Consider the following 15062-nt stretch of genomic DNA (forward strand, 5'->3'; position numbering starts at 1 on the left):
GTCTGATTGTAGGTTTCCCATAAACAGGAAGTGCCGGGTGACGGTCTCCGTGGTAACGCGGGTGTCCGGCTGTGTTCCTCAGGTACCTGGCGGTGACCCAGTTCAGTCCCATCCACGCCCGGAAGGCCTTCCCCTGCTTCGACGAGCCCGTCTACAAGGCCACCTTCTCGCTGACGCTGCGCCACGACCCGCAGTACACGTCGCTGTCCAACATGCCAGTGGAGAGCGCCGCGCCGCCTGACGAGGACGGCTGGATCACCAACCGCTTCGCCCGCACGCCGCGCATGTCCACCTACTACCTGGCCTGGGCCGTGTGCAACTTCACGTACCGGGAGACGCAGACGGACAGCGGCGTGGCGGTGAGTTCAGGGACCGGCGTCCCGGCCGAGTGTTTTCCCGACGGGTCTTAGAGCTTCATTATCGGGTTGCACTCTCATTTATTCCCTGGAACGCTGGCGCTGTGATGTTGACTTAATGATCTCGTTAGGAGCCAAAGAGCCGCCGAGGCTTTCTCTTCTCCGGCGTCGCTCCTCTTCTGGGAATCGCGTTAGCATGCAGGCTGAGAGGAGGGGAAGCTCCACCACAGAAATATCTCCAGCCTGACTCGGCATTAAACCAGTTTGAAATAAGAAAACACAGCCTGTTTGATCTGTAGCAAGACTCTGAGAAGCTAATTCGGTGCTAAGCTAACACAGGAATGGTAATTAGCTTTTTGTTTTGCTAGCAAAATGCTAAACTCTTATATAAAGTAAGAAACCACACAACCTCAGAGTTCTCTAATAAGAAAGTATCACAAATCTAGCAAGCAAATTTGATATTAGCTCTAAGCAGTCATGCTAACTGGGATTTAGCTTTTTTGTTTTGCTATTAAAAGGCTAAACTCTGGACTGATATATAGTAATAAAGTACTGTCAGTGCATCTACTAATTTGATGCGAAGCTGACTCAGGCATGCTAATTTTCATTTGCCATGCTAGCTGTCGTTAGCACGGCGTGATCACCTGAGTTGATGCTAAACTGACTCAAGCTCTGGTGTTTTTTTCCTTTAATATTCTTATGACCGTCGTAAATTAGAAATGTCCTGTGAGATTACTCAATATCGGAAAACCGGTAAGCTGTGGACCCGGACAGGTCTGTGTTTTTTGACAAGCGGATCTGATCCAGCGTCACTGTGAAGAAGTCATGAAGTTAGAGGGCGGAGCTTATTTTCCCAGGCTGGCTCGCCAATTCAGTTCTGATCGTCCACTAACATGAGGAGGCGAAGGATAATTCACTGACTCGGCTTTATTGCATGTTCTTGTCCCAGTCACACGTGTGGAGGTTTTTCTTTGATCGGATGCGGTTTTAAAGATTTTTGAATTTCTTCTTTTGGTATCAGATGAAACGAGGCGTCGTCTCAGACTTCTTCTCTCTTGTTTCACCTGAAAGTGGAGATGAACTTTCTTGCCCTCGGGGCAGTTTGTGGCTCATCCCTGACAGAAGTCTTCTTCTGTCTGTTGGCAGCAGACTGATGTGGATTCAGGACTGATGGTTTCATCATGTTTTAAAGTGAATTGGAAACTCGTCCGACTGCCGAACGCCTTGGAACGGTGGCTCTGCCGTCGGTGTTCAGCCACAGTGCCTCTGTGCAACTGGAGTTGAACCTCATATTTTGTATTTATGGCGTTCCGCTGGTTTAGCTCCATGTTCCAGGGAACGTGAAGTTCTTCATTGCAACTCTGGTTTCCAGGCAGTGTTTGTGGAGTGAGTGAAAACAGGTCCGTCCTGTCAAAGGTCACAGCAGTGTGAAGAATCAGAATCAACCATCGAACAAAACCCGTGGGAATTTCTACAAGAGTCAGATTGTTTATAAAAATTAGGGCCATCAGTGTTAATCGCCATTAACTGACAAAGTATTAAAGCGATACTTCAACATTTTGGCAAATTGGCCCATCTAGGGCAATTCGGTAGTCATTTAGAACAGCATACTTACTTTTTTTGTGAGGGCGAGCTGTTGTTTATTCAGCGGTGCGTCTGAGGAGAGCTTCACGGCGGACATAATGGAAGTGGACGGTACAGTTGCTTCCCCTCGTCAAACTCATCAAATACACAATCCAACAACCCCAAAACACACTTTGGTGGACACGTTATAATCCGCACATTCACTACGCTGTGAAACACCAACAAATAATATTGTAGCGTTACGACATTGAAGCAAATATTGGGAACTACTTTTTCTTTTGAGATCACTACGCCCAGACGCCATGTTTAGTAAGTAGTTCCGTCTTAGCAATCTTCGCAAAAAAACGCTCAATCTCGTAATTTTGCATTAATATTTCACAGCGTAGTGAATGTGGGGATTATAACGTGTCCACCAAAGTGTGTTTTGGGGTTGTTGGATTGTGTTGGATTGATGAGTTTGACGAGGGAAGCTACTGTACCATCCACTTCCATTATGTCCGCCGTGAAGCTCTCCTCAGACTCACCGCTGAATAAACAACAGCTCGCCCTCACAAAAAAAGTAAGTATGCTGTTCTAAATGACTACCGAATTGCCCTAGATGGGCCAATTTGCCAAAATGTTGAAGTATCGCTTTAAGTGCATGACAGTTTGTTTTTAAAGAAAACACAAAAGGTCAAACAGGAAATTTGTTGTGTTCATTTGATTCCTAATCAAGGCGCTGTGGTGTGAAACGGACTCTCCAGTGTTGAAAACAGCCAAACTGCCTCCAGGCTGCTTCCTGCTCTGATCTCCATCTGCTCTCCTCCGTCGCTCCTCTGATCTGAAGGATTTCCCCGTCATCCTTTAAACGTCTCTAAACACAGAACCGTACGCGCCTCCTCGAACAAGGACGGAACTCCCACTCGACCTTGTCCCCCCCCTCCCCCGATCGTCTTCTATCAGTGTGATTACGGCTCGTCCATCTCGTCTGGCAGAGACTCAAGGACGGCGCTCCGGCACGATCCTCCTCGTTACCGGGAGATAATTCCACCCAAACACCGCTCTAATGACCAATCATATCTGGGTCATTTGTAACCGTCCGCCAAACACCGAGCGCTCCGCTCCCAGCGCGCTCCCCGCCGGTCGTCCCTCCCGCTCGCCGCCGACGGCACCGTTAGCTTCAGCAGGTGATGAATGAGCTCAAACGTCTGAGGCTGAAGGTCTGTTTCCCCGTGATTCTGTTTATCTGCTGCTTTCATTACTTCAGTCGCCTCTGAGAACCTTGGAAACCTGCTCATACTGTGTGATCTCCAGTTTTTTTTTAAATAGCACCATTATTAAAGCATCTGTACTGAAAACTATGGAAACCAGAGATTAAACATTTCATTAACATATGTTGAATAAAGAAAAATTCAAGGCTTGTCTGATCTTTGATTGGAAAAAACAGAGTGAAGCCTTTGTTTTTAATTAAAGTGTTTTTTTTTCCACTAGTAGCAGCTTTCTGTTGGCACACAGTGACCTCTAGTGGTCCCAGGTGGTACATACCGTACCACTGCAGTTTTATATCTGAGTTGTCTTCCTAATAGAAGTTGTCCGATCAGCTGAATGTCAAGAAAACAGTGAGTTATTGTCCAGAAAATAGGTGAGATATTGAGAATTATCAAAGAAACAAGGCAGACATGACGGCTGGGTGATATGGAAAGAAAAAAAAAAATCACAATATATTTCATATTTTCTGATCTCGATTAAAAAAAAAAAGAAGCCAGTTTTAAAACCATCTGTACTGAAAACTGTAAGAACCAGAGGTTAGCTAAATATTTTATTAGCCTACGTTAATTAAAGCAGATTAAATAAGATTAGAAAAGAAAAACATGAGAACCATTTAGACTCAACTGTACAGTGAATGAAGAAAACCTAAAATAAGTGACGAAGTTTCAGTTTTTAGAGGTATAGGTACAGGAAACAGACCAGTACCGGTTAGTTTAGGGATTATTTTTTACCAGGCAGCAAAGGTAGATGAAGAAGCTTTATTTTGAAAGGGTGCTTTTAAATTTCCACTAGTTTGCTCTGACTTTTATTTTGAAAAAGGAGTTGAAGGAGGAGAAGCAAACTCTAAAAGGTGCCTCTTCAGAAACAGGATCAGTGTCGTGTGTCCCCGATATAAATCAGCATCCAGGCAATGCAACCTGTTTCATCTTGGTTAAAATTATGGTTTTATTGGACGAATCATCAGATTGTAGAGTCAAACCTCTGACGACGGGTCCTTGAACCGAGCGGACAGGATTTCTATGGACTCCTTGCCAAACGCACTCAACGGAGTAGTCTTTCTGGCAAGTTTCAGTCAAAACGCAGTCAGTAAGACGATTTGTCAAGTTCGTCTTCCCGGCGTTGGCCATTTTGAATTTATAATCGGCCTGTAATTACGAACAGAACCGAGCGGTCAAATCGGATTAACTGAACTCGACTCATTGACACCGGCCGTCACCAACCGCAGTCAACCAGTATGGAGGAGACGTCTGATTGGATGGAACCTTCAAATGAGGAACTTACTGGGAGGCAAACCGACTTGCTAACATTGCTTCTATTAGCGTCTCTTCAGCGTCCCCGGTCTGCGATTGAGAGCAGTTTTACCAGACGCTTTGACTCTCTGCAGCTAGTTTCACTCTTTATTTCTCATTATTTCAATCAGAACAACTTTTCTGCTGAAGTCTGCAGCTTTTAATGCTTCATTGAGCTTTTCTGACTGGAATCTTTAAGGTTTCTTGGTGTTTGACTTGTTTTCAGGCTGCTAATGATGATAATAAGGAAAGATTTTCGTTTGGCTAGTTTAATGTGTTTCGCCATTGTTTTCTTCTTTCTTGACTTTATTATAGACATAAATAAACCAAACTTTTCGAAGTTGAAGCAGGTTTTCGTCTCCTCGCGTCTCGACGGTTCTGAAGTCCTCGGCGTCTCTTTCGGCTGTGTTTGATTCCCGCCGTCTCTTAGATCCATCCACTTCCAGACTGTTGCTGTTCCATCAGCCTTTAAATCTCATCTCCTCACTTCTCTTTTTCTTTCACCTCATTCTAATATTTTCTTTTAACTGAGTTGTTTTCCCTCCTCCTGATCAGGAGTCTCGTTTCGTTGAATACAAATCAGGAGATCTTTTCCTTTATTAAGGATTTGGGGATGTTCTGTCATGAATTAAAATCACTTGAAGCTGATGGTGTTTTGGTGGATGAGGGCCTTTGTGGGTAATTTATGGCTCGGTTAGATTTTACTAAAGCACATCAAGCTGCATCCAGACGCCGGTGGATTGGCCCAGAGTGCCGCCCTGCAGCGGGTCGAGCTCCGCCGGGCCATAAACAATACAGCAGCCGCCATTAAGAAGCTCCTCTGCACCGGAGCCCAGGAGGAACAGTGAGGCTGCTGGGTGGAGGCGGGTGATGGAGGGTAGGGGTGGGTGGAGGAGCGTCGGAGTGGAAGGGGAACCCTTATGGTCGCTGGTGGTTTCTGACACAGCGGCTCGATGCAGGAAGAGAACAGTTTTTGAAGTTTTTAAATGGTGAAAACGATCCATGAAAGACTTTTTTTTAAATTGTCTTTAGAGAATCTCACGGTTGGTTCGGTACCTCGTTTGACATTCACAGACTCAGAACAGATCATTTTGACTTATTTTGACTCAAAACAAAATCTGGATTTTTCTTGACTAAAAACTTGACTTTTGATTCAGATTTCCAACAGAATCTGGAACAAAGTATTTCAAACACTTTTAATTTTGAAAGAGCTAACAAATCTCCCTCTTGGGGTAAAGTACAACGGCAAGCCCATGACCGTTTAGCTCCAGTGGCTCTGTCAGCAGTGGAACCCTCCTCTACCCTAACGCTAACGCTAACCCTTCTTCACAGTGTCTGATAGGACCTGAAGTCAGAGCAGTGTTCTTAATGTAAATAATTCAGTCTGGACTGAAGAGAGAATCCGCGGTGAGGAATCCTCAGGATTCTCACAACCGTCATTTAATATTGATGTTAGTGTTGTTAAGAATGTGGATTGTTTCCTGGTACCAGGCTGATGTTGAGTTAGAGTCGACCTAATGTCAAACATCGTCAAACTGTGAATCTGGAGAAAAGAAAGTAGAACTACAGTTTGGCCAATTACAGGAAATACTGTCAGTTTCAGCCCAGACTGAGTGTCACACAAGCGTTTGGAGAACTGAGGGAGGATTGTGAAAACGTCCAGCGGGGGTCAGACAACCACTGTCTGAGTTTTGAGGAATTCCCAAGACGACTGGATCAGAATAAGTTGAATCCAGCGTCGTCACTCAGATGTTGAGTCAGAGTCGCTCGACTGGCCAGCCAGTGTTGAACCGATGATCCAATGAAGAGGAAATCTTCAGTCACTCCAACAAATACTGTAGAAATGTTTGCATCATTTGGCTGATGTCCACATTTTAACATCAAGAGAATGTTGTGAAGTTTGTACAAATATGGTGTTTTGTTCAAATGTTGAGTGTTGGGATGGGTAGCGTTCCTATTTGAACCAATCCGGTACACAAACCTAGCTCCATGTTCTGCCGTTCCTTTCTCCTCTGGGAAAAAAAAAACTGTAGCTGTTCCTTTCACCAAATGCTGAGGTCAGTTCTTCTCTGTTACTGGCTGAAGATAAGCGAGTTGCTAATGGATGCTAGCTAATGGATTCTAATGGGGTAATAGAGGCTAGTCTGCTAACAAAGGCTAGTGTGCTAATGGATGCTAGTGTGCTAACAGAGGCTGGCCTGCTAAGGGATGCTAGCGCGCTAATGATGCTGGATGCTGAGTTGCGCCTGCTGATCTGAAGCTGTTGAAATTAGCGCAGAAATATCTCAGCGAGCGTTGATCTGCGTCGCATTTTGAAAAGCTCAGGATCGTTTTCTATCCGCCTTGCTGCTCAGGTGACTGAACGCTCGGCTGTTGACGTCAATACGCTGTTAAGCGAATCCCCTACTCTGATGCGTTCAGGTACCGTTTGATTTTACGTCACTCGATCGGTACCTATAAAATTACAGACTTTGGCACCCATCCCTCTTGACTGGCTGTTTTACGAACGTTGAGTCAGTTTTGTATGAATGTCAATGAGTTTCAAAGGAATGTTGTTTGTTGTGAGAAGACTGTCAAATGAAATGAAAATTGGGAGAACATGAGTATCATGTATCAAATGACTGTGAAGCCATAATCAGGTGAAGGGGTTCAAATCTCAAATATCCATGATGTTCAATGTCAGTCAGGTCTTTATTGAACGCCACATCTATCGAGGTGTAAAATACAGTAACTATAGAAGCCTGAAGCGTCACCCAGTCCTTCCACTTCCCGAAATATTCTCTAAACCTCTGTGAGTCTGAAGCAGGGTGAATCTCTCGCTGCGCTGTGAAGCCGAAACGAGCCGAATCCGGTGACGTCTCTCCTTCTGACGCACCGTGGAAATTTCTGACGACTCAGCCCAAATTACCCGGAGAGCCATGACGGGCCGGATCCCAGATCCGCGTCCAGATCGTCCGTCTCTCTTTCACAGACCGACACGTGGCTTCTATTTCCGGACGGCCGGCGTGCCTCGGCGTGGACGGGGTCCAGGAGGCGGCGCAGGCTGGTTTTTCTGGGTGGAAACAGGATGCGGCGTCTCCGTTACAGCTCCGCTCTCATATTAAAATCCCTGTTTGAGCCTGAAGGCAGCGGAGACGCTGCTGTCTGTTTGCAGAGCAGCTTCCTCTGACAGAAACATTAATCTTCCCGTCCCTCCATCCTCCTCCTCCTCCTCCTCCTCCGCGTCTCTACTCCCTGGAAGGAGCAGGACAGAAATTGTCCCTTCATCCTCTGTAACTGCTTTTGTTTTAAAATTAAAATCTTATTTTTCACTTGAAAAGACAAAAAAAAAAACAAAAAAAAAACAATCCTTTTGACGAACAAACAGGAGACGACTAATTCTTAATTCTCAGCTTAATGTTGAGAAAGATGCCAAGAAGTCAGGATTAAGATTATTTTTATGAATTTATGGTTTCAAAACTCCTTTAAAGAATGAGCTGATGATGAAGGCATCATGGGATTAAACGGCGGCGACGGACAAATTAAAGCATTACATCGTTTAACGGCTAAAGTTTCAATAACTTTGCTTTGAATGAAACGACACTTTCACAGCAGTCCTGTTTGATCCGGACCAGAGTCCGCTTCAGGGACCTGAGTCCGCTTCATGGACCTGAGTCCACTTCAGGGACCTGAGTCCGCTTCATGGACCTGAGTCCGCTTCATGGACCTGAGTCCGCTTCATGGACCTGAGTCCGCTTCAGGGACCTGAGTCCACTTCAGGGACCTGAGTCCACTTCAGGGACTTTCTGATGAAGTCCTCTTCGTTGGGTCCATGTGTGAACGCTGCTCTAAACTCTGATCCTGATCAAACAAGTGAACCCTGGGTCTCGGATCCCTGACAGGCAGACTTTCCAGGAGCTGTAGTGAGAGAACGTGACATGGAACACAATGCATTCTGGGTAATAAATCAAACGAAGCCAACGGAGTGAGTCAGAAGGTAGATGGTGAGAAGACTACACACTCGGAACTAGCAGCTAGCTTCTAGCTGTAAGCTGCTAGTTCCGAGCTTGCTAAAGCGGCGGGACTTCCGCTCTGGACTCAGCCAATCAGGTTTCTTCTTCATCGGGCTTTACTTCCTCTCAGTTCGGTGTTCAATTCCTTAAACGAGCAGCCATTGTAGGAGTCTGGTCTCTCAAAATCTACGTCGTAAAACTGCGATTAATCATGATTAATTACGGTCAGATTCATTTATTAATCTTAATTGATTGAAAGCACTGATTTTCAGTAACTTCAGTTTCATGCAAACAAACCGGACCTGCGTTGAAAGATCTTCATTTTCACTCGTGTTGGTTGAAGACCGATTGATTATCTGATATCTTAAAAGCTGCCTCCTGCTCGGAGCGCGGCGTGTCGGCAGCTCGCCGCTCGTTTCTGCAGACCGACTATAAATAGGAGGAATTCGTCTGCGAGGGAATCAATGGAGGGGCTCCAGTCGCCTCGTTTGTGTTCAGATTGACAGAATCGGCAGAAACGGACAAGCTGTTGCGATCGGGGGGCCTCGACTGTGGCGGCGGCTGCTTTACACACCTTCGAGAGACGCCAGCACACACACACACACACACACACACACGCACACACACACACACACACCAGCAGCTTGATTAGTAGCGGCAGTAAAAATGCAGCAGCCACATTTACTAAAATAGCGGCGCTATATTCAGAGCGGCTGCGGGTCTTCGGGCGCCGACGCCGCTCTCGGGTCACGGCGGGACCGAGCGAGTCGCAGTGCTGAGAAAGTCACGGACGGAGGCTTTGAAAGGGCTTTTCAGGACCTGGGAGGTGTGGAGGAGCGTTTCCATCTTCTCTGCGGCGTCCGGGTTCCTCCTCTTCACCTCCGTCTCCCCTCCCCCCTCCTCTCAGGGAGGATTAAAGTCTGACGGAACACAAACAAACAAGCGAGCCGCTCCGGCGCCGCCGTCTTTCAGCCATTTAGCTCGTTACTCCTCCATTTTCTGTCATCCCGCCGAGCGGCGGCGGCGTGAAGCCGAGGCCGCCGGTGTTTATCTGAGAGCTAATCGCCGCCGGCTTCTGGACGCCTGCAGCACGTCTGCTCCCAACCAGACGCAAACAAACAGCGTGGAGAAGGCAGGAAGCGGCGGGTTTGACCAGGGGAGAGGGAACCGGGGAACACCAGACCGGAGATGTTGACGTTCCGTCATGAGGGAACGTCTCGGAATGTCCTCACTGGGATGACGGGGAAGTTCTTCATGCTTTGTGGAACACGCTCTGCTCTGATTGGCTGTTCAGCCAAGTCAGTTCAAGTGGCGTGATGGGCTTCCTGAAGGGGGCGCCAGAGAACTGCTTCAGAAACACTGGTTCTCCGCAGTTCTGTAGGGATGAACCGAAATGAACATTTTGACCGATATCAATATTGCGATAACCGATATTTATCGATATCTTTATAAAAACAGATTTCTTTGATCATTTGGTAAATATCCCGTTTATGATGTTAATGTTATATATCTATAAACCTGAAAAAAATATATGGACCAGTACTGGTCTAAAACTGGTCTAATACTGGTCTCTGTTGATCTAATACTGGTCAAAGACTAGTCTCTACTGGTCTAATGCTTTTCTATGCTGGTCTAATGCTCGTCTCTACTGTTCTAAAACTGGTCTCTATTGGTCTAAAATCGGTCTAATACAGGTCTGATGCTGGTCTCTACTGGTCCAAAACTGGTCTTTACTGTCCGAGAACTGGTCTCTGCTGGTCTAAAACTGGTCTAACACTGGTCTGATGATGGTCTCTACTGGTCTAATACTGGTCTAACAGTGGTTTCTTCTGCTCTACTGCTATTTTAAAGTTGGCCTGTACTGCTCTAATATTGGTTCTGTTGGTCTAATACTGATCTCCACTGGTCTCTAATGGTTTGACGCTTGTCTTCTGGCTCTACTTCTAGCTTATTCTGTTGTCCCACCGGGATAGTCCAACGTAGACAAGCGAATGTATCCATAGCAACGGCTGTTCTTCTTCTTCTTCTTGTAGTCCTGCCCAGCTGGGGAGACCTCCGCTGTGACCCGACCACTCTTTATTAAAGTAGACGTCCGTCCAGCTCCTGCGCTCCAGTGTTTACCAGCTTATTGCTTTCATCAACACGGCAGCCGGAAAGCAAAACAAGGTTGTGACAGAAGAAGAAACCCGAACCTTCATTCTGATTCTTCTTATTCCTCCGAGTGCTGCTGTCGTCCAACGACCAGCAGAAACACTCAGATGTTGACCAATCCAAAACAGGAAGTGGAAGCACCAAACAACCAGAACTTTTTGACTTTCCTAGACTCAGCTGATGAGAGAGGAAGTTGACAAAACTTTGGTTTTATGCCACGTTCTAAATAATGTACCACGCTGCATCAGACGTTAATAAATCCACCACAGGAAGTGTTTTTCTTCTAACTTTCATTGAGCTGGAATCTGACGATCAATAAGATCGTTTGCGAAAAGAAGAAAAAAAAATTAACATGTGGAAACTTTTTAGTAAAGAGCTTTTTTTCTCTGGCAGACAGGTAATTTCCTTTTACCTGTTTCACTCTGGTTTATAGAAGCTGCAATAGGGAAGAAATTCACGCTAAAAATAATTTAAAAAGTTCCCATCTGTCGCCTGCTATTGAAGAAACTTTCCCTTTCAACAGTCTGTGTTTCATCAACAAGTTTTATTTTTTCAAACTAAGAACAACTCCACTGGGTGGGGCGAGCCAGTCGCTACTTCCTGGTTCCTGTAGCTTTCTAAGTTTTCTCAAGTTTTCTGAGGTTGGCAAATAAGCAGTGTAGAATTTGGTATTTTAAGTCTGTGACGCCGGTGCGCAGCTGTTTGTGCACTCCAGCTGACCATGTGACGGCCCTAAACCTCCTAAACTCTACAAAACTGGCAAAGGGGGGTCGTTTGGGGACGACGCTTTGTGACGCAATGTTGCTTATTGCAGCTTTAACAAACTGTAACTTTTCAGTTTTTTCCCCCTGAAGCTCAGCTTTGACTGCAGAGATCCTTGAAGGTGTTGAGATGTTTACAAAGTATCCCTTAAGTTCCTAAAGAAGCGTGGGGATCACAAATTCAAAGGTCAACAACAGACCTCAAAGCCTTGAGAGCTTCCGCAGCAGATCTCCAACCATGTCCAGGTTCCTGCCGAAGTCTTGGAAAAGCTAAAGAAACAACAACAAAAAAAAAAGAGAAACTTCTTCAGGAAAAAGAATCAAAGGAATAGTGTCCCTTTGAAGGACACGTCCAGAGGCTGTTTGTGGTCTCTGAGCCCACAACTTCAAACATTTCTCCCCCACAAAAAACTCCACGGTTCGGGGGGGGATGGAGGGGGGGTTTGTGCTGTTTCGCTCCGTTCGCTTTCAGCCGTGTGACTCGAGATCCGAGAAGAAACCTCATTTCTGTTGAGTTACATCATGGAAGCGTAACTTTTAAACAGAATCCCATCAAATGCTTCACTTTCTGGAACAACTGCTGTATTAAATATATCCAAACCTGAGCGTTCGCGGTTATAAATAAAGTCCCTGAATGGTTTTCCTGGAAAGATCAGAGCCCAAAATTGTGCGGATTTGTGTTGGCGTGACTCCGCGATGATGTTAAATGTCACATTAACATCCCATAATAGTTGTAAAGGTCACGGCGTTGCCCCCGCGATGATCATAAACCGCAGGTCGGATTAGTGTTTTAAAATGTTAAAAGGCTGCTTTAAATCTGATGCCAGAGTGTTGCGCGCCGCTTTAGCTAAAGGCTAAAAGGCTAACGACGGCAATTTATATAAATACAGGATCCCTGGAGGCGGCCGAGTCGCCGAGTCTCATGGGAAACGGAGTTCAGAATGAGATGTGTTCAGGATTTACGTGGCTGAATAATGCTAATGCTAAGTCATCTCTCATGGCTCATGTTGCTATCTTCTGTTTTATGTTTGAATAGCTAAAATATGCGAAAGGATAAAGTAAAGCTAGCATGCTGCATCTTGTAATATAAAGCTAATTCTTCCTGGTTTCAGTTCCCGGTTATCTTAAGCTATGCTAATGCTACATGAATGACTTTTCTGACAGGCTAAGTTATTCTTAGGCTTAAATTTCAGTGTTAGCATGCTGCTATGTTACTCACATGCTAGCTAGCGTGCTGCATTTGATTAAAGTAAACTCATTTCTTGCTTCAACTAGTGACAACATTTCTAACTTACTAAATTATGCAAATACCATTTTGCTGATAGTCTTTGGTAGCACGCTGCTAGATTATGCTAATGCTACTTGTGTAGAATGTTCAAGAAGGCACTCTATCTGGCTAATTTATGCTAATGCAACATACTTCAAAGCATTCTGCGTGTTAAATCACACACATGCTACACTGCTGAAAGTCTCGGTAGCATGTTGCTAAATTATGCTAATACATGGCGAAAAAACCAGATTTGCATCATCTGGACAGATTATGGGTTGCTCAGCTTAAGCTAGTTGCAGTGGTAGCTGCATAATGCTACCTGGTGAAATTTACCGGCGTCACGCTGCGGTAAAAACAGCAATTCAACCCGTCAATCAATCCGCCCGCCGCCGAGCACCGCAGGAAAGGGGCGGAGCCTCCGCCTGATAATAGCAGTGTTCCAAACACTGAAGCGTTCAATGAAATTACAGAAGAAAGGATGTAAACACGGCAGCTGGGCTGGTTTTAATTCCATCTGGAATGATCCACGTCTCCGGCGACCGGCGCCGTGGAGTATTGATCCAAATGCTGCAGGAGGAAAAAACCAGACGGGACGAACGCCGTCAACCTGCAGCGCTGTGTTGAATCTCATCGAATATGATATATCGCCTTGTTTCGCTTCTCCCTAAGAATCGCGGTGCAGTTTCATCTCTGAGGTCGATGCACACCTGCATGCTGGAAGCGTTGGGACACGCCCACACGCTGCGCTCGCGATCAGTGCAGGAAGATGCAACATCGGAGGAATCAAACCGACGCTCGCCTCAGTCCCGCTCTGCAGTGATCAATAAGCAGACGGAACTGATCGCTCACTGATCAGCGATCAGGGTGATCGGCGGAAACCTTAATGACCAAAAGAGGTGTTTTCCACTTTCCACCAAATCACCAAAACAAAAAGGAAATGACAAAAATATCTTAAAAAAAATTACATTGTTTTTATTTTAAAATTTTAAAGATATTTGTGTTTATGAAGTGTCCATTAAAATCAGGATGGGAAACTTTTGAAAACATTTTCAGCTGTTTTTGGACCTGAAGTTAATTATTTCAACTTTCTCTGTCAATAATTTAATATGTAAACCATTCTCTCTTCTTTTAGCCACTTTACATGTTTATTTTTCCCATTTTAATCTTTTTTTCTTTCAGTATTTCTAGTAATTTTCTATTTATTTTTTGTTTTTGCAACTGTTTTAGCATATTCCCCGATTTTTGGTGGTTCAGGGTGTTTTTACCATTTCAGTAAACTAACTTAGAGTTTTACATACATTTTAAACAATTTCACAATTTTCTTAAATATAACTTATGGATCCTTGATAGAAGAGTATGATCAATATTTGGATGATCAGTGCGTCCAGTTCATGAACCGTGGCTGCTCATCTTGTTTTACAGTTTTGGCTCTTTAGATTCAAACAGATCAACCAGCTTTTCATCAACGAGACGTTATTAAATCAGCACTCGACCAGCATTGATCCACATTTACCTTCTACTCGGTCCGAGTCCCGGCTCCGGTGTGCCGTTTTATTTCCTCCATCGGGAAACAAAGTTTGAACAAAACCACTGTAAAACCCTGAGTTTGGTCCAGATAAGACGGCGTGTTCCATCAACACCAGGAAGTGACTGTTTGATAGAAGTTGATCTTTTTAAAGTGCAGCTTTCATAAAATCCATCAAGGAGATAAAGTGGAAGCATGATAAAAAAAAACTAGTGTGGAATCTAATTCTACTTCCTGTTTCTTCACTTTTCTTCATGGTTAAAATCTGACAGGAAGGTGAATTATTTATTACTCAGATTCCAGTTTTTCGATAACAAACAAAACATTTTTTTCTTTAACTTTCCGTCTCGGGTACAGATCGAGCCTCCTCCGTACCTCTTAGTTTGAAAGGAGACAGTTTCTCCAATGACAGGTGACAAATGGGAACGTTGTTGATCATTTTTAAAGCGGATGTCTTTCTTATTGGTCCTTTAAATTTTCAATTTGTTTGTTGACGGATATTCTCCGTCAGTCTCTGTCACCCTCTGGTCTCTGAACTCCTAGGCCTGTAGGCCCCGCCCCCTCTTCCTGATGCACTGTGAAGCCCCGCCCCCTCTGCCAGGTGGAGGTGATCTGCTGTTGAGGCAGTTTGGAGACTCGTCTAGGTGTGTGTGTGTGTGTGTGTGTGTGTGTGTGTGTGTGTGTGTGTGTGTGTGTGTGTGTGTGTGTGTGTGTGTGTGTGTGTGTTGAGCAGTGTGCGAGACTGGGTGGAGAGTTCTGGAATCTTGAGGAGACTCGCTGTGGACCGACTGTCACGGCGAAAAGATTTAAATTGAACGTGTTTAAAACAAATTGCATGTTCAAATGTGAATTTTAACTGAAGATTCAGGCGTTCCTGATCTATTTG

At 45.0% G+C, this 15062-nt stretch overlaps 1 protein-coding gene across 1 annotated transcript in view; it reads left to right on the top strand.

The window, feature by feature from the left end:
- LOC115404267 (thyrotropin-releasing hormone-degrading ectoenzyme) overlaps positions 1 to 15062 on the top strand; it is a 138011-nt gene that overhangs the window by 18842 nt on the left and 104107 nt on the right. The window contains exon 3 of the mRNA XM_030113537.1: positions 83 to 359. Coding sequence (XP_029969397.1) covers positions 83 to 359 — 277 coding nt within the window. The remainder of the gene's footprint in view (positions 1 to 82; positions 360 to 15062) is intronic.

The sequence above is a fragment of the Salarias fasciatus genome, chromosome 17 (assembly GCF_902148845.1).
Source record: "Salarias fasciatus chromosome 17, fSalaFa1.1, whole genome shotgun sequence".
NCBI lineage: Eukaryota > Metazoa > Chordata > Actinopteri > Blenniiformes > Blenniidae > Salarias > Salarias fasciatus.